Source organism: Podarcis melisellensis (genome assembly GCF_964234715.1).
Source record: "Podarcis melisellensis genome assembly, chromosome: 5".
NCBI lineage: Eukaryota > Metazoa > Chordata > Lepidosauria > Squamata > Lacertidae > Podarcis > Podarcis melisellensis.
The window spans coordinates 66,414,001-66,438,385 of record NC_138537.1 but is presented as its reverse complement, the minus strand read 5'-3'; the positions used below and the strand labels follow the sequence as shown (position 1 = coordinate 66,438,385).

Genomic DNA, 24,385 nt, shown 5'->3' with positions numbered 1-24,385 from the left:
CAGTATGGGAGCTCCTGCTTCAGTTGCTTCATCTTGGCTAGTTAACTGTCACTGTAGTTACACCTTTTCATGGGAAAGGTCACATTTGCATCTTTGCTTCTAATTACTGCACTCTATTTTCAGCCTGTAGCTCCAATACATAAAGTAAAAGAGGAATGTATTGAGCTTTCCATCAGTAGGATGTAGCATCCAAGTGTGCATGTTCAGGATATTCCCTTTCTTAACCCCCCTGGAATCTCATATTGCTTGGAGATTGGAGTAATGGTATAGTAGGACAGTCTGTTGTTGTTGTTTAGTCGTTTAGTCGTGTCTGACTCTACGTGACCCCATGGACCAGAGTACTCCAGGCACTCCTGTTTTCCACTGCCTCCCGCAGTTTCGTCAAATTCATGTTGGTAGTTTCAAGAACATTGTCCAACCATCTCGTCCTCTGTAATCCCCTTCTCCTTGTGCCCTCAGTCTTTCCCAACATCAGGGTCTTTTCCAGGGAGTCTTCTCTTCTCATGGGGTGGCCAAAGTATTGGAGCCTCAGCTTCACGAAATGTCCTTCCAGTGAGCACTCAGGGCTGATTTCCTTAAGAATGGATAGGTTTGATCTTCTTGCAGTCCATGGGACTCTCAATAGTCTCCTCCAGCACCATAATTCAAAGGCATCAATTCTTCGGCGATCACCCTTCTTTATGGTCCATCTCTCACTTCCATACATCACTACTGGGAAAACCATAGCTTTAACTATACAGACCTTTGTCGGCAAGGTGATGTCTCTGGTTTTTAAGATGCTGTCTAGGTTTGTCATCGCTTTTCTCCCAAGAAGCAGGCGTCTTTTAATTAGCTAGTGGCTCTGAAAGGGAATGCAGATCCCCATCTTTACTTCAAAAGATGATCCCGTTCATTCAGTGGGGTCCAAATGAGCACTGTTGTGCAGATGTAGATACACATCCAAGTGTGCATGTTTGGAAACCTTATGCATGGCAGATCTCCCTTGCTTGATCAGGGTATCATTTATACAAGGCTATCAGTGTATGTAGACAAAGGTGCTATATATTCATAGCTTATTTTATACTCTCATAAAGGTAAAGGTAAAGGTACCCCTGCCCGTACGGGCCAGTCTTGACAGACTCTGGGGTTGTGCGCCCATCTCACTTAAGAGGCCAGGGGCCAGCGTTGTCTGGAGACACTTCCGGGTCACGTGGCCAGCGTGACATTGCTGCTCTGGCGAGCCAGAGCCGCACACGGAAACGCCGTTTACCTTCCCGCTGGTAAGCGGTCCCTATTTATCTACTTGCACCCGGAGGTGCTTTCAAACTGCTAGGTTGGCAGGCGCTGGGACCGAGCAGCGGGAGCGCACCCCGCCGCAGGGATTCGAACCGCCGACCTTTCGATCGGCAAGTCCTAGGCGCTGAGGCTTTAACCCACAGCGCCACCTGCGTCCCTTTATACTCTCATAGCTGAACATTTTAGGCTTTGCCTAAAATTTCCCCTCCCAGTTTTCAGGTAATTTCTTTTCTGTGACTCAGATGCTATTTATTTATTTTTTTTCATGCATAATCTTTATTGTTTACAAAATCAAAGTAAAAAGCAAATTATTACATTTCTTTACATTATCTTTGAAATGGTGACTTCCTTCAGTCTTACCACAAATCGTCCTTGTTCATAATAAACATTATTTCTGCATTCCTTTGTTTGTAATGCCATTAATCTATCTCGTTTATGCATTTCCTTTGAACATTACCCTTTATCTTTTACAGAGCATCTTTAAAACCCACCAGAGTTATCTGATCCTCTGTTAGACTTTCCAGATATCTTGTAAAACTTTCCCAATCTTTGATAAACCTCTGATCTTTGATGTATCTAATTTTTCCTGTCAACCTATCCAATTCCACATAATCTAGAAGTTTTGATCGCCATTCCTCCAGTGTCGGTATAGCCTCTAATTTCCAGTTTTTCGCTATTAGGACCCTTGCTGCCGTTGTTGCATATTGAAACAGCTTGTGATCTTTCTTCTTAATCTCTCTACCTACCAGACCCAGCAGGAACGCCTCCGGTCTTTTACCAAAAGTATATTTTAGCATTTTCTTCATTTCATTGTAAATGCTCTCCCAAAACCCTTTAACCTTTTGGCATTCCCACCACATGTGGTAGAAAGTCCCCTCCTTTTCTCTGCACTTCCAGCATTTGTTATCGGATCCGTACATTTTAGCTAATTTTACAGGGGTTAGATACCAGCGATAAAACATTTTCATTAAGTTCTCCTTTAATAATACACAGGCCGTAAATTTGAGATGTTGGTTCCAGAGTTTCTCCCACTCTTCAAAATAAATATTACGACCGAGATCTCTGGCCCAATGTGTCATTACTGCCTTAACTTCCTCGTCCACTAGATTCCATTCCAGTAATATTTTATACATTTTGGACAAAATTTTTGTATTGTTCTCCAAAATCTCGGTTTGGAATTTAGATTTCTTATCCGCATATCCTTTCTCTTTTACATCTTTCCTGAACATTCCGTGTATCTGATGGTAATGCAGCCAATCAAACACATGGGACTTAACCTGGTCATACGGCCTCAATTTCCACTTCCCTTCCTCCTTCGTTAATAGTTGTTCATAGGTTGCCCACTTGGTTCTCTTATCGCTCTTTTTAACCGACATGACTTCTAGTGGTGACAGCCATTGTGGTGTTTTAAGTTCTAAGACATCTTTATACCTTTCCCACACTTCCATCAGAGGGCCCCTAAAAATGTGGTTCCCAAAATCTTTATGTACTTTCTTCTTCCCATGCCACAGATAAGCGTGCCACCCGAATCGATTGTCATGGCCTTCCAAGTCTAACACTTCCACCTCTTCTAATTTTATCCAGGCTTTAACCCAGCACAGGCATGATGCCTCAAAGTATATTTTCAAATCTGGCAGGGCAAAGCCTCCCCTCTCTTTAGAATCCGTTAATAGTTTAAATTTTATTCTCGGTTTCCTCCCCTGCCAGATAAATTTGGAAATCTCCCTGTGCCAGGTTTTGAATATCTTTATGCCTTTAATCACCGGGATGGTCTGGAAATAAAATAGCAGTCTTGGAAGTACCGACATTTTGATCGTGGCTATTCTCCCCCAGAATGACAGTTTGAGTCTACCCCACATTTCTATATCCTTTTTAACTCCTTTCCATGCTGTTTCGTAGTTGTTTTTGAATAAGTCTATGTTCTTTGACGTTACCCATATACCCAAATATTTCACTTTCTTAGTCACTTCTATTTCTGTTTCTCTTTGTAGTTCCTCAATTTTATCTGCTAGCATGTTTTTAGTTATTATTTTTGTTTTCTTTTTATTCAATTTGAAGCCTGCTACTTCCCCATATTGATCGAACTCCGTCAGAACTTCTTTTATTGAATCGAGTGGGTCTTCCATTGTTACGACCAAGTCGTCCGCAAAAGCCTTAGTCTTGTATTCGTGTTGGCCAACTCTGATTCCTTTGATTTCTTTGTTGTCTCTAATTGAGTTTAATAATACCTCTAATATCATTATAAATAATAGTGGGGACAGCGGGCACCCCTGTCTTGTACCAGATGCTATTTAAATCCATACATTCGCTTAATATTCATTTTAATGGCACATAATTCTATCATTTTACATTTCAATAGCAATAGCACATTGCAAAAGCATCCTGTTTATTGTCTTCTTCCCTTGGGGAAAAAAAAAGCTCATGTTCATCCAATTGCTCTGTTACTGGGATATTTTACTTGCACATGCACAATTACAGCCTTTGTTGAACTTTTAAATGATAACATAATTTATCCACAAAACAGTTTTTGAGTCTTGTCTTCTGCCACTGCAGTTGGGTAGGAGAGCTGGAAAAAAAATCTCATCTGGCAACCAACACGCCCCTTTGGTTTCCGATAGTACACGGGTAGACAAGTCTAAAAAGCCTGGGACACATCTGACAACCAATGCACCCCTTTGGTCTCAGATTACTTTTGATACTGTCAAAAATAATCTACAGTGCACACTTTGGATGTGTGTGGATTATAAATGTATCAGCTCTCCTACCCTATTAACGCAGTACCTTCTAAGTATCACCAGGTATAATGTAATTGTGATAATCCAACTCTGTAGCATTCATTTGTATAATGGTTTTAGATAGTTTAGGGTTTTGTATGGTTTCTAATTTGCTTATATTCTTATGGATGTTTCCCTTATGGTGAATAGTGGAATACAAATTTCAATAATAAGCACTAAGTATCCTCCTGTAAGGTAAAAACATCTGCTTCATAATTTTATTTCCTTTTTCTTGCAGACATCAACTGCTACAGTGAATGTGGTTGTAACAGATGTAAATGACAATGGGCCAGTCTTTGATCCTTTTCTGCCTAAGAACCTTACAGTACTAGAAGAGGAAGCCAATGCATTTGTTGGTCAAGTGAGGGTAAGTCTGTTGCTAGCAAAGGTGAACATACTGATTTGAAATTGTCTCTAAGTGAATTAAAGCTGCCAGGTAGTCCAGTGGATGACGCCAATTTATGAAGTTGGTTTTAACTACATTTTCGTTTTAAAAATGAACTTAAACATATCTCAGTAGATATAATTTGCAAATGACCCCTCCCTGCCTCCCAACCCACCATGAGGCAAAATCCATGCATGAACTGTTGGGAATGTGAAATGCAGTGTTGCAAAAGGGACACATGGATACTAAACCCTTCCTGTCCACAGCTTTCCTTAGTATCTGGGCAACTGTTCCCCATGAAACCATCTTCAAACCTCTCCTGTATTGCTCTCATAGTACTTGGGTAGAAATGAAATATGTTACCCATGTTTCCCTCTAAAATTCTTTTCTGGCCCACATTGTGATTAAGGCTGCAGTCCTAAACACTAAAGTGTAAGCCCTATTCAATGTAGTGGGATTTCCTTTGGAGTAAACATGTGATGTTAGAACCACTTCACTTTTTGCAGAAAAATAGGAGGTACCAGTTTGATGGAGCCTTCGTTTCTCATCTGTGGAAAGATGCCTTCCACAAATGTGCAAATCCAGTTTTGGAATATTAAGTAAGAAATGTGAAAACAGTGTTCATAAAATATTCCAGAACAAAACTTGAAGTGAGCCTACACTGTTTGAAACTGGGATAAAATTGTGGCTGGTGGATTTTTTTACATTCTGTAGGATATAGTCATGTCATTTTAGAGTGGCAATAAGCATATTTTTCAATCTGTTTTGTGTTCTGTCAGGATGCTGTCAGTGTATCATTTCAAACAACAAAATGCAACTCATTCCTTAGCTTGGGTAGTAGAATAGAATAGAATCAGTCCTCCAACACATCTCTACCTTCTGTGTCATTGTAATTTTTAAATCATGCAAAGTGCTGTCTTCACTGAAGCCAGAATTGTCATCTAGTAGTAAATATGGAAATAACAAGAAAAGTGTTGGCAAAACTTTTCTCTTCTCTTCTCTTCTCTTCTCTTCTCTTCTCTTCTTCTCTTCTCTTCTCTTCTCTTTCTTTCAAGAAGCTTTAGAGTAGTTTGTTTCCCAGCCAGTTTAATTGAGCCATACACTTAGCTGTGCACAAAGAAAAGATAAATAACAATGCAAATAAAAAACTGCCTTAATTTGAAAATGTTAGTTGCAATTTGAGTTTGACTCCTTCAGTTGCTTTGTAGATCTAACAAACAAAGAGTAGACATCATGATTTGTAACTCATGTAGCATGAAAAGCTTTAACATTGTCAAAAGGAACTGAAGTCTATAGTCTTACTGAGAATTGGGTCCTCACCCACCCCAACCTCCACATGTCCAAGTGTTCTGTTGCAGACAGCTGAATATGCATAAGCTCCCCAATGCATCTAAATGCAAGATGTGTCTCTTCCATGAAGGGATCTGTCCATACAGAAGACTATGCATGTTTGTATTTACATCCACAGGTTCTGTGCAAGCAGGACACTTGAAGGTAGGGTAGTGATGAATTACTCTTTAATTAGTATTCAGTTCTCTGCAGGGCACGAGACTTTAATGACTGGCTCTATTAAAGAAAATTAAGAAAAAGGAACAAAAAGAATGCAGTAATTAAAACCAGCATGACTGGGGGCATAAATTATTAATTCCCCACTAATTGTTCAAATGAACTGAGCAGTTAAATGGAAATACATCATTTATCTGCTACTCATGCTGAACAGGAAGCAATAAAGGGAACAGAAAGGAGGAAGCTTTTAATTAAAGGAACAGTAGTCTTTTGTTCAGGAGCCTCAGCAGAGCCTTGCCAGTGCACACCTGACAGTTTAAAACAACAACAACAGCACACCACAAGTCAGTCTGAAGAAATACGAGACAACTCAGAAAACTGGAATGGAACTATTGTTAGCAGAGTGTTAAACAGGTCTTTCCCACCTGAATGTAGATATCCTTGCTTGAGTTTTTCTTTTGAGCATGCTGCTGAAACCGAAACAAGAGAATTTCCGACTGCATAGTTCCTTGGAAACTCCAAGCTACATCAATAAACCTCATTGCATATTCAGAGCCAATAGAAAGTGTTAATATCCTATGAAGTAAAAGAGCTCACAGCTGGTATTCTTGTAGGTGGTGGCATAGGAAAAACCCCTGCTGGGAATGGGGGAAGGCAAAGAAGATTAAAAGAAGAAAAACTAAAAAGGACAAGTCTCAAAGTGTTGTGGATGCATTTCATATCCTTTAAACTCCACACAGTACTTACTTGACTGTGGAAATTGGAGTTGTACCAGATTCCCCACTGTTCTTTTAATTTTATCATTGGGATCCCCCAAAGTCAATTTTTGAATGCAATTCCTTTTCTTCTTTTTAGAAGGCCACTGTGAAGCAGAAAGATTTGAGAGTTCAAATGCATGAAACTGACAGTGAAGTTCAACCATATCAAACCACTTTTCTTATAGCTATTGACTTATCTTCTGTAGAACATTAAAATATTTTGATCAAAAATTATATCCGAGATGTCTTGCGAGATCATATTTTAATATTTACAACTAATCCATTTTTAAGAAACATGAGTGTGGATCACACAATTCCCTGGGTTCTAAGCAACCATTTATATTGCTGGTGGGAAAGGGGACATAGTGATGCTGGAGATGCCCAGTACATTTCAAAACTATGTTGAATTTGAGATTCTTAGGACTGGAAATAAGAAATACTATTATTTCAGTTCCAGTTCCAGTTTACAGAGCTCTTTATTCTCAATCACGTTAACAATTTGTCCTAAGTCCATTCAGTAACAGCAGTGACTAGGCTGTGACCCACAAGACTCTGCTCTCAGTCTTGATGAGACCTTCTCTGAACACAGGAGGGGGAGGATCCTGTGGTGGGCATTTGTGTGGGACCTGATACCCTGTACCAAAACCAGAGCTGCTTCCCCAGAAAACGCCTTGTCCAAAGGAAGGGGCCACAATACTGGGCTTCCTTACTTCCTGGTGGTGGTTTCCCATCTCAGCCCTGGACCATTCCCATCATCACAGTGATTTGAAGTAATGTGGCAATGGCTGGTCTGGGCTGATGCTTCATCTCCTCCTTCTTGGTCCTATTATTTATTCTTTGAATATGCATGATCTATTTTATGCTAACATTGCGTGGCTCGTCTGTCTTCTTTGGCCATATTCCACTGGGTAGCATTTCATCTTCAGCTTAAATAATCTAAAACTAATGCTACTGGTCCACCATTCTCCTTTGAGTCAAAGAACTCCAATATTTAAACCCAGATTCCTTTTTGTTTCTGATTGTGACCGTGTCTACATCAGTACAGGCAAGAACAGAAAGAAAAGATAGTCGCCAACAGAATAATACAAGAAAATCTGTGGCTCATAATGTCTAAAAATTAGAATGATTGGAAATTGACCAGACTCCTCTATCTTCTTCCAGTTCACGATCCTTTCCTATTGTGATGTGAGAGAAATGACCACAGTCCTCCTCTATTCTTTATTCTGTATTGGGAAGGAAGAACCTTTGCCCAAATGCCAGATCCCCTTGTGGCTTACCTTCTGGAGACCACATGCCAGCAATGATGGGACTAACACAAAGTAGATAGGACTGTGCACTTCTCACACACATCATATACACACACCTTTTCATACATTCTCTCTCTGTTTTCAAGTCTTAATTGCTGGATATGTGTATGATCTTCATGGAGATCACAGTGCATAGACACTCTTTTGTTTCCAGCTGCAGTCCACAAAGATCCTCCCCACCCCCCATTGTGACAATTAGGCTTAAAAACAGTGCACCATTAAGGCTGGCAGGAGCTTTTCTTTCCCCAAGACTAAGTACTGCATAGGGAGTGATTTTTGGTGGTGGCACCTGCAGTGCATGGGAGACTCAACCCTTCTCTTTTCAGCTGTGATCCCTTCCAGGAAAATGACACCCCATGGTTAATGGGAGCTTCCAGTTACAGCCAATTGAAGGCTTCCCTCACCAGCTTAATTGCTGCCTGGGAAAATTTGGAATGTGTGTGTTGTGGATGGCTAACCACTGTGGCAATTAAGCTTTAGAAACGTCCACTGGCACCAGTGTAAGCTGCTTCAATTTTATTTTTAATCAATCCTGTTTGCTGTGTGGAGTGGGTGGGACAAAGTGGGGAGATGCTGGGGCCAACATTCAGTCCCTTGGCTGAAAATTCCCAACCACTTTCCATACAGTAACCTTGGGAAAGCTACCAGGCTTGTCTGCTTACACTCTCCTTCCACACACCGCTTCCTAAGTTCTTTGGTTCTTTTATTATCCTGCAACAGTTTATCACATCATAAGGGCTGGGTAATAAATATATAATTGTAACCTGCAGGTGACCTTTCTATTTATGCCTTAATTCAATAATACTCTTTGACCACCTTTGGAGAGAGAAGCCTTAATTTCTGAACTGGGCATCAAACTCACAGAGGGATTGGGGGGTGATATTGTGTAAAGGGGGGGAATAAAATAGCAGTGTAGAGTACAGAGTACACTCTCTGGCTTTGAAATGTTGACCAAATAAACTGAATTTATAAGAAAATTACAGCATATTCCCTAATGTTCTATGAAATTGAACTATTACTTCCTAGGCAGGGATCATCCCGTTCCTTGGTTATTTTTCTTAATGTCACAGTGGGAGTCCTTGAAGGGGGAAGAGAGGAGAATAGATTATGTCGGAATTAACTTCCTGAATTATTCATAATTACAAAGTTTGAAATATTTTCCATTTTTAAGAAGCTACTTCACACAATGGGGCACAGCATGTTACATATTCTGCTCTGACATGTGAAATGTAAAAATGCCTACATCCCTTTGCACTGAATCTCTTTCTCAATTAAGAATCCATTGGCAAGTTTAATCTTTGGGAAATAAATAGAAATGGCTAAGAGCTAAGTGCTCCCTTTTGGTATCCTAATCCTTCCCTAGCAGGGGGTTTTCAGAAAGGCACTCCAGAAAGAGGTACTGTAGGTGTCATGTAGACAAAGGACGCAATACCAAGTTAAAATGCATTTAAATCCCAGTGAAACTATTGGGACTTAAAAGCACAATAAAGTTCTTACATGCTTATGCTTAGGTACGTTAATGTGAAGGTTCTAAGAATTGGAATATACAACTTTACATGGATTTTGGAGGGTTCTTATGTTATTTTAGGTGGTTTAGTTTATCAAGCTACACCTTAAAATAACCACCTGTGATATCTTTTCAAAACTAATTTATGTGAGTGCTTTGCTGAGAAGTACATATTTTTCTGAGTGCCAATTTTCCTTTGGTGATGGAGGAAAAAATGTTTCTGTAGTGGAAAATCTAAGTTTCCCTCCACCCCAACCCCCCCTTATTTCTAAGATAATTCTCACTTAGATGAGCTTAGTTATGCTGCATTCTGTGGCATAGGGGTTAGAGTGTTGGACTAGGACCTGGGAGATCAAGGTTCAAATCCCTGTTTGGCCAAAAAGCTCACTGGGTGACCTTGAGGCAGTCACTCACTCTCAGCCTAACCTATCACACAGGGTTGTTGTAAGGGATAAAATGGGGAGGAGGGGAACCATGTATGCCTTAGAGGAATGGTGGGATATAAATCTAATAAATAATAATTAAATTATGATCTTCCCATTCAGATGTGCTTTTTTCCACTAGTTGAAAGGTTTCATTAAATATTTAATTCCACATCACTATTTAAAAATCTGCAGCTTTGATCAAATGGCTTTAAAAGAAAAGCTAATTAAACAGAAAACTGGGTAAGTGCCTGATTCATTGAGTCCTCCTGTTGACACAGGGATTTCTTCAAGGAAAGTCCAGTTTAAGGAAACATCACCAGCACTTTAGAGAACATGATTTCTGTACAACGCACTAGTTTGCAGTTGGCCGTTACTCTGGATCCAGTAATTTTTACAGTACCATGCATCATCAGAATTTTGTGGGTGATTTATGTTAGCATGATGAAAATTGCCTGGTCCTTGCTACATGAGCGACATTTCAAAAAGATAAGTGCAGCAGTGGATGTGTAGCTTTCTGCACCTGCAGTTCTCTGGACTGGGCTTCTTGGTTTAACTGAGGAATGTAAGTGTTATTCTTGTAATTCCTGTGAATAGGTTTGAGTTCTATATTTTAAACTTTGTGGAAGAACTAAATGTCATTCCATCAGCCTTTAGGGCAAAACAGATAATGTTTAGAATGGAGTCAGTTATTCCAATTAGGATAATGGAGAAGGTGCAGACTGTAGGACAGTGGCAATTTAATGTTAGTATTTGGTTGTCAGCATCATGGAAATGACTAGTTGGCACACATTCAGGTTCCTGTTAAAATATGTGGTCACACACATGTCTGGTTTACAACTATACAGTTGTACCTTGGAAGTCAAACGGAGTCCATTCCAGAAGTCCGTTCAACTTCCAAAACATTCAGAAATCAAAATGCAGCTTCTGATTGGCTGTAGGAAGCTCCTGCAGCCAACTGGAAGCCACAGAAGCCCTGTCAGACATTCGGGTTCAGAAGGACGATCACAAACCGGAGCACTCACTTCCGGGTTTGCGGCGTTTTGGAGCCAAAACGTCCGAGTACCAAGGTGTTCAGGATTCAAGGTACGACTGTATAGAAATAGCAGACTTCAATCTATAATTCTAATTATATATTATTGCTATTTATTAAATTTCTATCCCGCCCTTCATCCAAGGATTACGGCAGTTTGCAAGATAAAAACACAAAAATATACCATAATAAAAAATAAAAACTATACCCCATGCACCCACCCACAGTTTAAAAGTCCATAGATTGTTAAATTAGTCAAAGGTGTGGGAGAAAGGGAATTTTTTGCCTGGCATCTAAAGATATGTAATAAAGGAGCCAGGCAAGCCTCACCAAGGAGTGCATTCCACAAATGCTCTAAACTAATAAACCTGAAATTTTTTTTCCTGCATTCAAACTTCCTGGCACATTTTTGCTCCAAATGTTAAATTCCAGAGCTTTAAGAAAGGAGAACTTCAGTAAATTTTCAGAATCATACTGCTGCATCTCTCTAGGTATCTCTGTTTGCTTAGTATCTGCTTAGTGTAAGGTCATTTTATTTTAAATTTTTGTGCTTTGCTGCAGTTTGTTTTTCATGCTGTGAAAATTCCACATGCCTTGCCTCTGAATCCAAGGTATTACATTATGTACATTACAAAGAATGGTAGTCAAATAGATCAGGCAGTAGCAAATACTGTAGAAACTTCAAAAGAACTGGCTTGTGTTACAATTCTGATTGTGTATAATGAAAGTACAGCCCCAACAGCACATATCATCACCCTCTTCCTTTGTTATAGTCATTGACAAGATGCAGCTGTTGGCAGAGAATAAATTTAAGTTTTTGCTTCTAGAAAAAAAGGGGAGAGAACCCTAATTCATATTTATGCAGAGTTTCATTCTAAACAGACAATGCATTGATTCAGCATTGAATATAAACAAGCCCGCCTCCAGATAGGTGTAGACAAACATTAGCAGCATTTATCTGTTCTCTTATGTGAGAATTCTATGGATAGATATTAACTTAATGATACTGCTCTGTAGCCATTATGGACAGCAGCCTTCGAAATCTGCCTGCATTGATGGTGTATGATCTCAATCTGTCTTTCATGCTCAATGTCATGGATCTCTTCTCATCTTTTACATATAATGCTGCTCCTCCTCCCTTCCTGTTTAATCTACTCCTTTTGAATAGTTTATACCCTTCAATTTCTACATTCCATTCATGAGTCTCATCCCACCAGGTTTCAGTAATGTCTGTTAGGTCATATTTGTCTTCCTGTATTAAGAACTCAATTTCTTCTTGCTTGATTCCCATACACTGTGCATTAATATAGAGACAACTTAAACCCTAAGTTATCCTTCCACACACAGCTGCCTCCGTCCCTCTCCAAAGGGAGTCACATACCACTACCAGATGTCTCTTCCTTTTCTTGGGAGTGGCAGGAATTGTTCTGTGAACTGTTTCTTCCTTCTATTGCCACCCCAGTGTGTTCTGAGGCCTAAAACTACTGTTTCTTCCATGGCCGAAAATCAGTGTCCAAGGTGATCGCATGGAATAAATTTTACAGTGGCCTGCTTTTTTATGTCATGTTCTTCCGGGGAGTCATCTCCTGCATTGTCAATCTCCCTTCCCCCTAGGGGCACCCCACCTGCATTCTGTTCCAGGACAGCCCACTCTGGTCTACCAAGAATTTCCTCATCTTGCCCAATAGCGCCAAGGATTGAACCATTGAACCTGGGAGCTTCTGCAAGTAAAACAGATGCTTTACCACTATGGCATTTCCCAACTGTTATGTTCCTATATTTTTATCTCCTCCCTTGAGCATGAGTCTTGATTTTCTTTCTTTCAGCTAATTCGGGATATGTAGTGTAGTAATTGGGTCATAGGCTTTTTCGAAACCTTCATTTACTTTTATAGGCTTCTCACAAAGGCTTATTGGAGCAAAAATTGCTCTGAACTTTTCAAGTGAAGAAAATGGCAATAATAATAATACTTTTGGTGTGTGGTGGTGGTGTTCTTTTAACAAATGAAAATTCTCTTGTTACTTGGGGGCATTTCTGCTTTCTGCTCCCCTGATAAATTAAGAGCTACATGTTTATACAACTTAACTTGGCTGTTGAATTTTAGACAGCGATAAATCTTTTTTAATTTACTATTGTCTTAATGGGTGTTGGTTGTAATCCAGTTAGCAGCTGTTTAATTGCTTTCATGTGGCCCTTGTTTAAAGCAAATCTATCTGAGCGCACACATTGGCTCCGTGGATTAAGGCTTTGAAGATATAGTGTTCTGTCACTACTCCCTCAGCTAAAATCCCCACAATGCATTCTGTCTTTAAAAAAGAAAAAAAATATTTTGCAACAAGGTTTTAAAAAAATGTTTTTAATTTGTACTCTCTATGACTAGCTACCGTTAGCAACTTTTATTGCAAAACTCGGGTGCAGCCAGTCTTGGGAGGTCTGGCCTAGATTTCCAATCGAACTGTGCATCACAAACATATTTACCCAGTAGCAGCTGGCAGGGCTGAGTGGTTGGAACTATGTTGCTCTCCCAGCATCCCAACACCACACCTTGCTGCGGGTTATCAAGAGGTAGAGGTGCAAGGAAGGGAGCTTGACATGTGCAGCCACAGTGCTGAGATCGTGAAATTCTCTCTGGCCCTGAGACTGTACTGAGCCAAATGGCCTTCCCCCCTCCTTCCCTGTCTCCCCCTTCAGAAATGGCAACAGCACATGGTGTTTTGAAGCCAAGAGAACACATTTCCCCATCTGTGAAATGAGAATAACAGAGACCCGCCATATTATATACACTTTTATGACAAGACCCTGCTTATATGTGTTGCTACCATATCCAAATACCTACTAGGATTGCTATTTTTTGCCCCTGATGGCCGGTTATTCTTAAGGCGGGCAGAAATCTAATAGATGTTGGATGGAGAAGCAGATAGTCTAGTAGTAAATGTTGCACCTGCTGAATGTGTGTCTAAAATGGTAATCTTGGGGCACAGATCCTATTCCTCTAGCAGCAGCCTATCAGGCAAAAATGTAACCTGTGCAGCATATGCTACTATTGTACCTGAGCCCCCAATCCCAGTGAAAGCAGTTTCTTTCAACTCTCTAAACATTAACACTAATACTGCAGACACCACATTAGGCACCACATAGGTGTTGTTCGCAGGGATGTGTTAACCTGAGACACAAATAAAGCTGAAACCACCAGTGTTTATTGTGTTGATGTAGTACAAAAGAGAAACAAGTGTGTGATTTTTATTAACCATTTTAATTAACTTTTAATTGATTTCCATGAAGATAAATGGTTTCATTATTATGCCTCCCACTGAGCACCATGGCAGGATATTAAATGTCTTTGGAAACTTCCTGACAGTAGTGCTGATAACCAGGGACTTTTATGTTATGTAACAACTTGTGAGGTGCTATCTGCAGTCTCTAAGAAAATTGCACAAACGAAAATACCTTACTCAAGCAGGCATTCCCTTCTCTTATGCAACCAAGTTACTTGTGCCTTGATTTATTCAAGGTAAAGAGAAGTGGAGGTGTGGTGTCACATCTGCTGATATTCTGAGTTCTGTTCCTCTTCTATGGTTCTAATGGAGTAATGTAGCAGGGCTGGCTGTGGGTCCAAGTAGGACTAGCAGCAAGTGACCGAAGGAACAGAGTCGAGGATTTCATTCACCCTGGCAACTAGTAACACTCAGCAGAAAGTGGAAGCAGGCAGAGTTTCTTTCTTTACATTGTAGATATAATTCAAGAGATTTGGGGAAAAGTGTTGACTTTAAGGAAATGGGTCTGAATGGAGTATTGTACCGGCTACTGTTTATTTATCCTTACTGCTTAACTATTTGTTACAGGTGTGGACTTCCTAGCCTTCTTCTTAATTCTTGGTCCCTACTTGAATTTAGCATCCCTGCATCCAGTTTTAGAGCAACCCCAGGCAGCTATGTAGGCTTATTTTTGTACCTTCCCACGACCTTCAGGGACCTTGATTTTTGGAAGCTGGATTTCTGTCAAGGAGGTTTGGATTAGTGGCCCTGGATGCCCATGCTTTCTTAGGGTTGTGGGGCTATGAATCTGATATCAAAGAATCTGAATTCCTTCCATTAGCCTGCAAAGGGTCTATTTGTGCTACAAACTCCTGATTTCATGTTTCTTCCCCTCCCTTATCTTTTAGGCTACTGACCCAGATGCTGGAGTAAATGGTCAAGTCCGTTACAGTTTGGCAAACTTCAACAATCTTTTCCGCATAACATCCAATGGCAGTATTTACACTTCAGTGAAGCTAAATAGAGAAAACAGGGACTATTATGAACTCATTGTTGAAGCAACAGATGGAGCTGTGGATGCCCGCCGTACAACGTTAACTCTGGGAATCAAAGTTCTGGATATTGATGACAACAGCCCTGTTTTCACGAATGCCTCATATACAGTGACTATTCCTGAAAACCTGCCCCCGGGCACCGTCTTTCTACGTTTAGAGGTAAGAGAGCCATGAGTTCCCTGAATATTTTCTGTGAAGAAGAATATATCTTAATCGTATTGCATCAAAACCAGTCCACCTAGTTGGCTATCTCTTAAGAGTAAAAAATTTAAATTAGTTGAGAGAGTAGGGAACAAAAAATAAAACTTCTAATCATTTATTTCTGGGATTTATATTAAGTTTTTAACCTACAAAAGGCAGTCTATAACACTGGCAGTCTTCATAATAAATTAATTAAAAGAAAGATCATCAATATTTGAAATTAGATTAATACTAAAATATCTTGAGGCACCATTAGATCTTCTTTCCCACCCCAAAATGGTACTTTAAAAAATTGAATTCCTGAATTATGACTCCTTATTAATCTCAGCATCTCTTTGAATTTAATGAAGTCTTCTTAATAGAATCTAACTCCTTTCTTATGGTACAGATACAGTAAACTACAGGAAAAGGGAACCTGTGGCCCTCCAAACACTGTTGAATTTCAACTTACCCACAGCCCCCAACAACATGTCTAATTCTTAGAATGACACAATCCAGAAACAGCTGGAGGATCCCTACCCCTGATTGCACCTTGAAGACTTCTTGAAATTCAGCAACTTATTTTAGCTTGCTTACTATTTTCATGATTGTAAAGCAAAACTTTTTTACCAGCAAGAGAAAGCATATGCATTATAATTGCGGGGTCTGAAGGTACTCCTGGATTTCTTCAAGATGTGCGCAAACCCATTTGTCCAAAGGAGAAAGAAGATCTTGGTGTGCAAAGAAATTCACATGTGGTCATTAAATGGATGAGGAAGCTGTTGCAGCCAGTAGAGATCTATATGCATCTTCAGATTCTTGCAGTACAAACAGGTTGCTTGTAATCCAGTGCAAGATGCTTCCTCCTACCTCCTATCCCATTTTTCATGCCAAGTCACAAAACTGAAAGGGGGGAGGGATGCAGTGGCCTTATAAACACAGGGCAAAATAGCTGACCCCCTCCTATATAGCTGCACAGTGAACAATTGCAATATGGTTCAGTGGCATAGGAGTAATTTAATTCTCAGGTTCCTGGGGAGGGAAGAAAGCACTATAGGCATATCAGCCTCCTATTCCAGGTAAAGGACAATGCACACCAAGGTGGGTGGGGTAGAGAAAAGAGCTCCTTCTGTCTCTATGTCTGTCTCTGTGGGGCTGTGTTTTCATGGAGGTATTGTGCCTACAGTCCGGAGTTCAGAAGGACAGAAGTGCCTGTGTTAAGATTTATTGGATCCAATATATTGTGTTAATTGATTTTTTTATATTTTTTTTAGGAAAAGACAATTTGGGGAAATGTAATTACTCAGATTAAACTAAGCAATAATAATTTTTGGCCTCCAAAGTGGCGGTGGTGGTGTTTTTAAATGAAATCTGTGTATACTGCCTTTGCTGGAAGCCAAAATAATGTTCTTTATGTCTTCTAGGCTAAGGATATTGACCTTGGAGCCAATATTACCTATGGAATACGAACCCGGGAAGCGTTGCAGTATTTCTCATTGAACAGATTTAACGGGGACCTGTCACTTATAAAGTCCTTGGATTTTGAGTCATTTCCTGACCCAGATGCAGCATTCACTTTTTTAGTGGAAGCCTTCGATATTGGTGGAACAATGCCTCCAGGCCTTGCTACTGTCACTGTAAGAATAAGGGTAAGAGTTAAAAAATTCCTATCTTCTAACTTAATTAGCTGTATGGTACCATTAAACAGAGACCCAAATGTATTTTTGCAGAAGCAGAGGCACCCAAGAGAAAACCTCTTCTTTTCCCTACAGTTTTATAATGTTCATTCTCTTTCATTTGCATATATCTGCAGACGCTATAGCAGGAACTTGTTCACATTTAAAATGTACAGTACTAACAAATATAATTGCTTTGCAAATGTACGTAATTACAGAGCTATGCCTTGGCTCCTAGATTTGTGAGTTACAAAATTAGATTGGTGAATCCTTTAAATTCCCCCAAAGATTGAAATAAACACTCAACAGAATTGTTTGCCAAAGTAGCAACATCTATATTTCAGTTTAAGTTCGCATAAACCCATAGTTTTATGAGCCTCGCTTATGGATCAACTGCTTGTACATGCTGCATTAGAATTTCAATTTCTGCTGTCACAAGCTCCAGCTTTCCAAAAGAAATGGCCGTGTGAAAGCTGCTTTTTCATTATAAATATTTCTTTGTTCATAATTTAGTGCGGGATCTTGTTACTTTATTCTTCCTGCTTTTTAAAGACATTAAATTATTAAGTGTACAATCAATACATTTTAAGTGTAATGGTAGCAATGTAAATTGTGAACATGACCCAAACACATGCTTGAAATGTATGCTCTTCAAGGGATTGTGATTGGCTGCTGTTCGTTGCTAAATGCACATTGGTGGCCCATTCCACATTTTCTTGGAATGGGGAATGACCCAGTAGTGGCACACATGGGGCTTACTGGATGGCCTGCAGCAGGACAGTGAAGATGTGTTTATCTGAAAGGGGCAGTGTTTTAGCATCTTTCATCTCTGCAGAAGATACAGTGGTACCTCGGGTTAAGAACTTAATTCGTTCTGGAGGTCCGTTCTTAACCTGAAACTGTTCATAACCTGAAGCACCACTTTAGCTAATGGGGCCTCCCGCTGCCGCCGCGCCACCAGAGCACGATTTCTGTTCTTATCCTGAAGCAAAGTTCTTAACCCGAGGTACTATTTCTGGGTTAGCAGAGTCTGTAACCTGAAATATCTGTAACCCGAGGTACCACTGTACAAGCTTGATTTATTTCTTTTTCATTTGTTCAGTGGTTTTAATCTAAACTATTGGTAGCTGGGTTCAGTTTGTCAATCTTCTTGCTGTGGAATGTTTCAACTAAATGGTGGTAAACGCCTGAAGTAACCACAGAAGAGTGAATATTATCTCAGCCAGAATATTAACCTAGTCCGATGCCAGAGTATTTTACATACTCTGTACAATAGGAACATTAAACTGTTCCACATGTGAATAGTACCAGACATACCTCTCTCTCTCTCTCTCTCTCTCTCTCTCTCTCTCTCTCTCTCACACACACACACACACACACACACACACACACACACACACTGTTTTCAGACATTCAAAAGAAAGCGTAAGGGCTCAAACGGCGTATGGTGTTTCAGGAGCACACACCAGCCCTGCCCCCCAATATCACTATCTGTTCTTTTTTGTACAGTGAGCAAAAAACTCTGCGGCAAGAATCTAACTGCTATCAGCTGAACACAGTTAGAATTGCCCCTTCAGTTGGGAACACTGATTGTATAGGATTCCTGAGTTCAGGAAGGATTCTGACCACATTCAATGGGCCTTGTTGGGGAACATACAGATCTGAAGTAGAGCCAGGGTATTAGAGGCAGGGCTTGTTTGAACAAGGCACACACCTTATTTTTATGCTTCTTATTTTTCATCATTTAGCACACTTTATCCTGTGCATCATTTAGCACAGATTACTCTTCCTTTCCCGTATGTTCTGTTCACTGATCATACTTTACCTCCTTTCCCATCTTCATTTTGGGCCATTTAATGGTCTTCTGAGCAGTGAGCCTTCCCCCCCTATATCTTCTGTTGTACATGAGACACTGTTGCTGTTGGTTAGGATTATGTTGCTATTAATGAATTATATCCTATTAGGTATCCAACTCAGAGTAGACTCATTGAAATCAACGTGGCATGCCTATTGACTTCTCTGGTTGTACTCTGACATAGTTATATACAGTGCAAAAAAACCCACCTCTCTAGTATCTGAGCTGAGACAATTTGTATTTTCATTTGTGGATTTTTTAATTCTCTCTCTTTAATTTTTTTATTTATTTTGAGCATCATTTGAATGCATACTATTGTTCTCACATATTTTCATGCGACCTCTATTAATGTACATATTGGTGTGTGCAAAAACCTATCTCTCAGGACCAGTAAGTGACTGAATTGTCTTAAAAAGAGTCCTTAACAATACACCCAGTTTGGGCGTACATATCTCAGCTTATTAAGCCAAGACGTGCACTAGCTTTGTGCAAGCAAGTTCTGCCTTCATGCCACCCCTTCTTGGCGTGCCATGATCAAAAGCTTCCTGGGTTAAATAACCATGGTTTCCTGTAATATCTGAACAAAGAAACTACGGGGCAGTACCTTGTAAACATAGTATTCTGGTTACATAGTAACAGAAAACTATGCTTAGTTAAGTAGTCTACAATTGTGCTGCATGAGGAGCAATGAGAGAGTCCTAGTGGGGCAAGGTTTGTGCATACGAACAAAGCCAATGTTTTTTATCAAATGAAAACATTGGCTGTTGGCACCTTAGAGACACTGTAGATAAAAACGTTTCCCCAAAAAAGATTAAAGTAAAATATTGCTTGCTATTAAACTAAAACATTGCTTGCTATTAAAAGTAATATATTGCTTGCTATTAGCAGTTGTATTTAGTGTTTGCGGTCATAATTTGTCTTTGTAGTTGTACTAAGACAACAGGATGTGGTTGTTGGGAAACGTTATTATGTAGCTTTCTTTAGAAATTATTGTTCTGACATTTGTGTACATTCCAGACCACACTTGTCTGATTTTTACTTTGTAACGTTGTACAAATGAACATGGAAGGTGTTCAGAGAAGGGCAACCAGGATGATCAAGGGCATGGAAACAAAGCCTTGTGAGCAACGGTTGAAGTAGCTGGATATGTTTAGCCTAGATATGAGGAAACTAAGAGGAGGTATGATAACCATCTTCAAATATCTCAAGGGCTATTACATGGAAGATGAGCAAGCTTGTTTTCTCCTGGTCCAGAAGGTATGACCCAAACCAATGAAATCAAGCTACAATAAAGGAGTTTCTGACTAAATATCAGGAAGAACTGTTTGATGGACTTCCTCAGAAGGTGGAAGACTTCTTCCTTGGAGGTTTTAAAGCAGAGGTTGACTGGCCACCTGTCATGTATGCTTTATTTGAGATTCCTGCATTGCAAGAGGATGAACTAGATGACTCTCGGGATCCCTTCCAACTCTACAATTCTATGTTTCTATAAAAGTCATTTTCAGGCATCTTTGCAGTAGTCAGAGTCTTGACATCAACTCGAACTAGAATCTAGTGCATATAGCATGACGGAACAGCTGAAAGCCATGTCGAGATGTTGTCATGTGATGAACCACATGTAAGTTCATCTCAATGCACCAATTGAATTGTCCCCCCCCCCTCCCCATGTCACTACATATCTGGATTAGAAAAAGCTACCTAGTCTGGATGATGATCCACTACACATGGACTTCTCATCACATGGTGGCAAAAGCCATGTAGATTGACTTAAAGTAGTGGTGTGGCAGTTGTCACATGGGCCCTAAACAATATTTGTCAAGGCATGGCTTGCTAAACTTGTGAGGGATATGGAAAAGATTATCTGATTGCTTCACCATGAGCACAGATCCTCTACTACTTTGTGCCAGCTCCTGAGGTGCATGAGGCAACTTCCAGATCAATCTCTTAAAGCTGGATGGTGGATGTAGAAATATAACATGGTACAACCCTCTTGGGGAGGGTGCACTTAGACTATAGGTGGGGGTATCCATTTCTGACTGCTCCCACAAGGGAGAATGCTTATAATGGATGGATGGATGGATGGATGGATGGATGGATGGATGGATGGATGGATGTGTGGATGTGTGGGTGTGTGTATTCTTTATTCTGTTTTTATTTGGAGAAAAGGAATGCACTGGCACACTGGGCAGTATGTGTAATAAGAAGCTTGAACAGATACCAGACTCCTGAACTTCACTTCGGTGTTTAATTGTCTGCCTGCCTTTTATTGCCTCATATACTTCATTGTGAACATTATCCCTTAATTTAAATAATTAGCTTCTTTAGGCTTGCAGAACATTAAATATGAAAAAGAGGCCGTTGTGCCATGTTAACAACATTACTGCAATTAGTTTAAGGTCTGTTTAGTTTAAAGAGAAAGAATAAGAGAAAGTGGCCATTTTCGACTGTCATAAGAAAAGTAGCCAAGACTTGCGAGGAGAATCCCAAAAAGTTTTCTTAAAGGACAAGGCAAAGTCATCCACCCTCGCAATACTCAGTCACTAACTTGCTATAGGTTTTGCATGAAAATCTTGGGGAAGGGCCATAACTCAGTGGTAGAGCACATACTCTGCGTGCAGAAGTTCAGTCCCCAGCATCTCTAAATGGAACTGGGAAAATCTGCTGTTTGAAACCCTGGAGAGCCAGGGCCGTCTAGTCAATGCAAAGCTAGATGGACCAAAGGTCTTACATGACATAGCAGCTGCTTCAGTTCAGCCCAGCAGACATTGTGTTTTGGTGGCAGTGAAAGGGTTACTGGAAGTTTCAAAATGGAGGGAGGGGACACACACACCCCTTTCTGCACCTGAACAAATGTGAGAGTAGTTCCTCAGGCTGCAGGCATGCAGGGAAAAGGAATAGGTTTGGACTCAGGCCATTGAAAACAGTGGTGAGGGAGTGGAGCATGACAGTGAGTCAGACAGACTGATAATATGTAATGGAATTATATGGTCATCTGGTCATCAGTCATTACTCCAACAAAAAACAGGGCTGAGGTTAAAAAATATATCATTTTCCTAATGACGCCATTTGAAGAAAATCTGGGTTTCTCCTAGCAGTAGCATTGTTACACTTCTCCTAGCAAATCTCGGCTCTCATTGCAGTGGTCACTTGGTATTAGTGAATCCTGCCATGTTGACTTGAATCACTTTGCAATCAGTTCTTTGGTTCACTGTAAACTCCTCACTGCTTCATCTCCATTATTTCTGATACGATTCTGCTGTAGATTCAGTATTACCAATAATTGTTGCAGACAGTTCCACTGACAACAAAATTATAAGTGGCGTTAACTGAAATGACTTAGCAGCAGCAGGAGTGGCCCATGATCATCTTCTGTGTGAAAAATAAATACTCCCTTCCTGTACTTTGTCCTGAAAATTTGTATCATTAGAAAAGTATGCAAGACCTGAATCTTTGAAGCTGAATGTATGCACTGTTCTCCTTTTCTAGAATAAAAATGCAGCAATGTTTGATGCAGCAGAAGTAATGTTTAGAATCTGACTTGACCAGGGCAATGTGGGCCGAGAAATGACTCATTTCTTCGTTTTTCCAATGCCAGCTCCAGGTGGGCATGGCTGAGGACACTGAAGACTGGCCCTTTGGAAGATCTGTGGAGTTTTGGATCCCACATATTCAAAACTGCTGACCCCGCCCCCTTCACTAAACACATCTTTTCAGCTACTGACAGCAATAGCTCCCTTCCTTCCCAGGCTCTGCTTTCTCCTTCCTACTAACAGAAAGGCCATTGGAAAAGTACTATTGCTTCAGGCTAACTCCCTCCAGGCATCTATAGTGTGGGGTCAAGATCACACTTTCATTTATTTAAGGAATATTTGTGAAACATTTGTTGCTGTTTTTCATGGCCCATTATACAATAAAGTGTATATATTCCGATTATCTCATACATATATATGTGCCTATATTTTGTATGAGAAGCTTGTCTTTTTAAGGACATCCAAGAGAACTGAATCATTTAAGCTGAAGGTATACACTGTTCTCCTTTTGTATAAAAAAAACCTAGTACTGCCACTAAAATATTCAATACACCAGATGTCATGTTTTGAATCTGAATTGACAGGGACCATGTTGGCTGAGAAATAACTCCCAAATATTTGAAATGATTTCCCCATTCAATTATTTAGTGATCTGAAACACATATATATTTCTTATATTCATTTGTAAATATAAATACTTTGGCTTTATCATAGTTGATTGCCACCCATTCTGCCTTATAACCTAAACATTTATTCATAAGTGTTTTAAGTTCGGCCCAGGATTGTGAGAGTAATGCAACAGCATATGCATATAATGAAAGTGAGATTCACATACTTGATTGGCTAGATAAACTGACTTCTGGAACATGTAATTTGGGAGAGGGAATCATTCTAATATCAGTTAAACAAAGGAGGGTTAGCTAGCATTCCCATGCCTTCCTGCACATGTCCTTGTTTTTGTAATCGGAGCAGGCAGCAAAAAAAGAGGGTTACATCAAGCTCTTGGGTTTTATCAAACTGTGTGGGTTTGACTGAAGAAAATATGAGTACGTTCTAGAACAGGCATAGGCAAACTCGGACCTCCAGATGTTTGGGACTACAATTCCCATCATCCCTGACCACTGGTCCTGTTAGCTAGGGATCTTGGGAGTTGTAGTCCCAAAACATCTGGAGAGCCGAGTTTGCCTATGCCTGTTCTAGAATCAAGTTCTGCTAATTGATACAAAATAGAAATGAAAACAAGTTATGTGTTCCAGTAATGTGTAACTAGAAAATAGATCTTAGTTACAAATAGATCTTAATTGCATTAGTTCATTTATCATTCAGTTCCCTCAATCATTCCTTTTACCACTGATATCAACAGGAGATCCACACAGTCTTCTTTTATCTGTAGGTTCCATGTTTTCCTCCCAAACAGCATGAACTTTGCAGGCATTTCACTATCTCCCAGGGCATCAGACCTGTCAAAATGTAAGCAGTTTGGGCAAAGCCTCCTCATAGGCCATCCTGTAACTTTCAGTTCAAAAACCAGCTGCAAATCTCCTGATTGTAACTTCTCTATGTGTAATCCTATTGGCATGTTTCCACCCACTACTTCAATCCAGCCTAATTTCAGACAGATTGAGGAAAGGGAAATGGCATACATAGCCTAAATGCTATCATACCTAAATTTTGTGATTGTGTATACTTTCACTGCTTCCCTCCCTTTATTTCCCAAGCCCCAGTAATCTTTCTTTGACATCTCCTGGCTTGTTATTTTCACTGCTCTTTCTCAACTGCTTCTCACAGTGACATTTCTGTGAACAGCACACAGCATCCTGGCCCGTGTTATCAATGCAAAACACTGCCTTCAGTGCAAAGCAGTTAAA

The 24,385-nt window shown here is 40.0% G+C and overlaps 1 protein-coding gene across 18 annotated transcripts in view; it reads left to right on the top strand.

Annotated features, from left to right (window-relative positions):
- Positions 1-24,385, top strand: part of PCDH15 (protocadherin related 15) — a gene marked incomplete at its 3' end in the record, with an annotated part of 626,354 nt that overhangs the window by 486,667 nt on the left and 115,302 nt on the right. For all 18 annotated transcript variants that reach the window (XM_081912931.1, XM_081912944.1, XM_081912932.1 and 15 more), the window contains 3 exons: positions 4,288-4,416; positions 15,130-15,435; positions 16,881-17,105. In XM_081912931.1, coding sequence (XP_081769057.1) covers positions 4,288-4,416; positions 15,130-15,435; positions 16,881-17,105 — 660 coding nt within the window. The remainder of the gene's footprint in view (positions 1-4,287; positions 4,417-15,129; positions 15,436-16,880; positions 17,106-24,385) is intronic.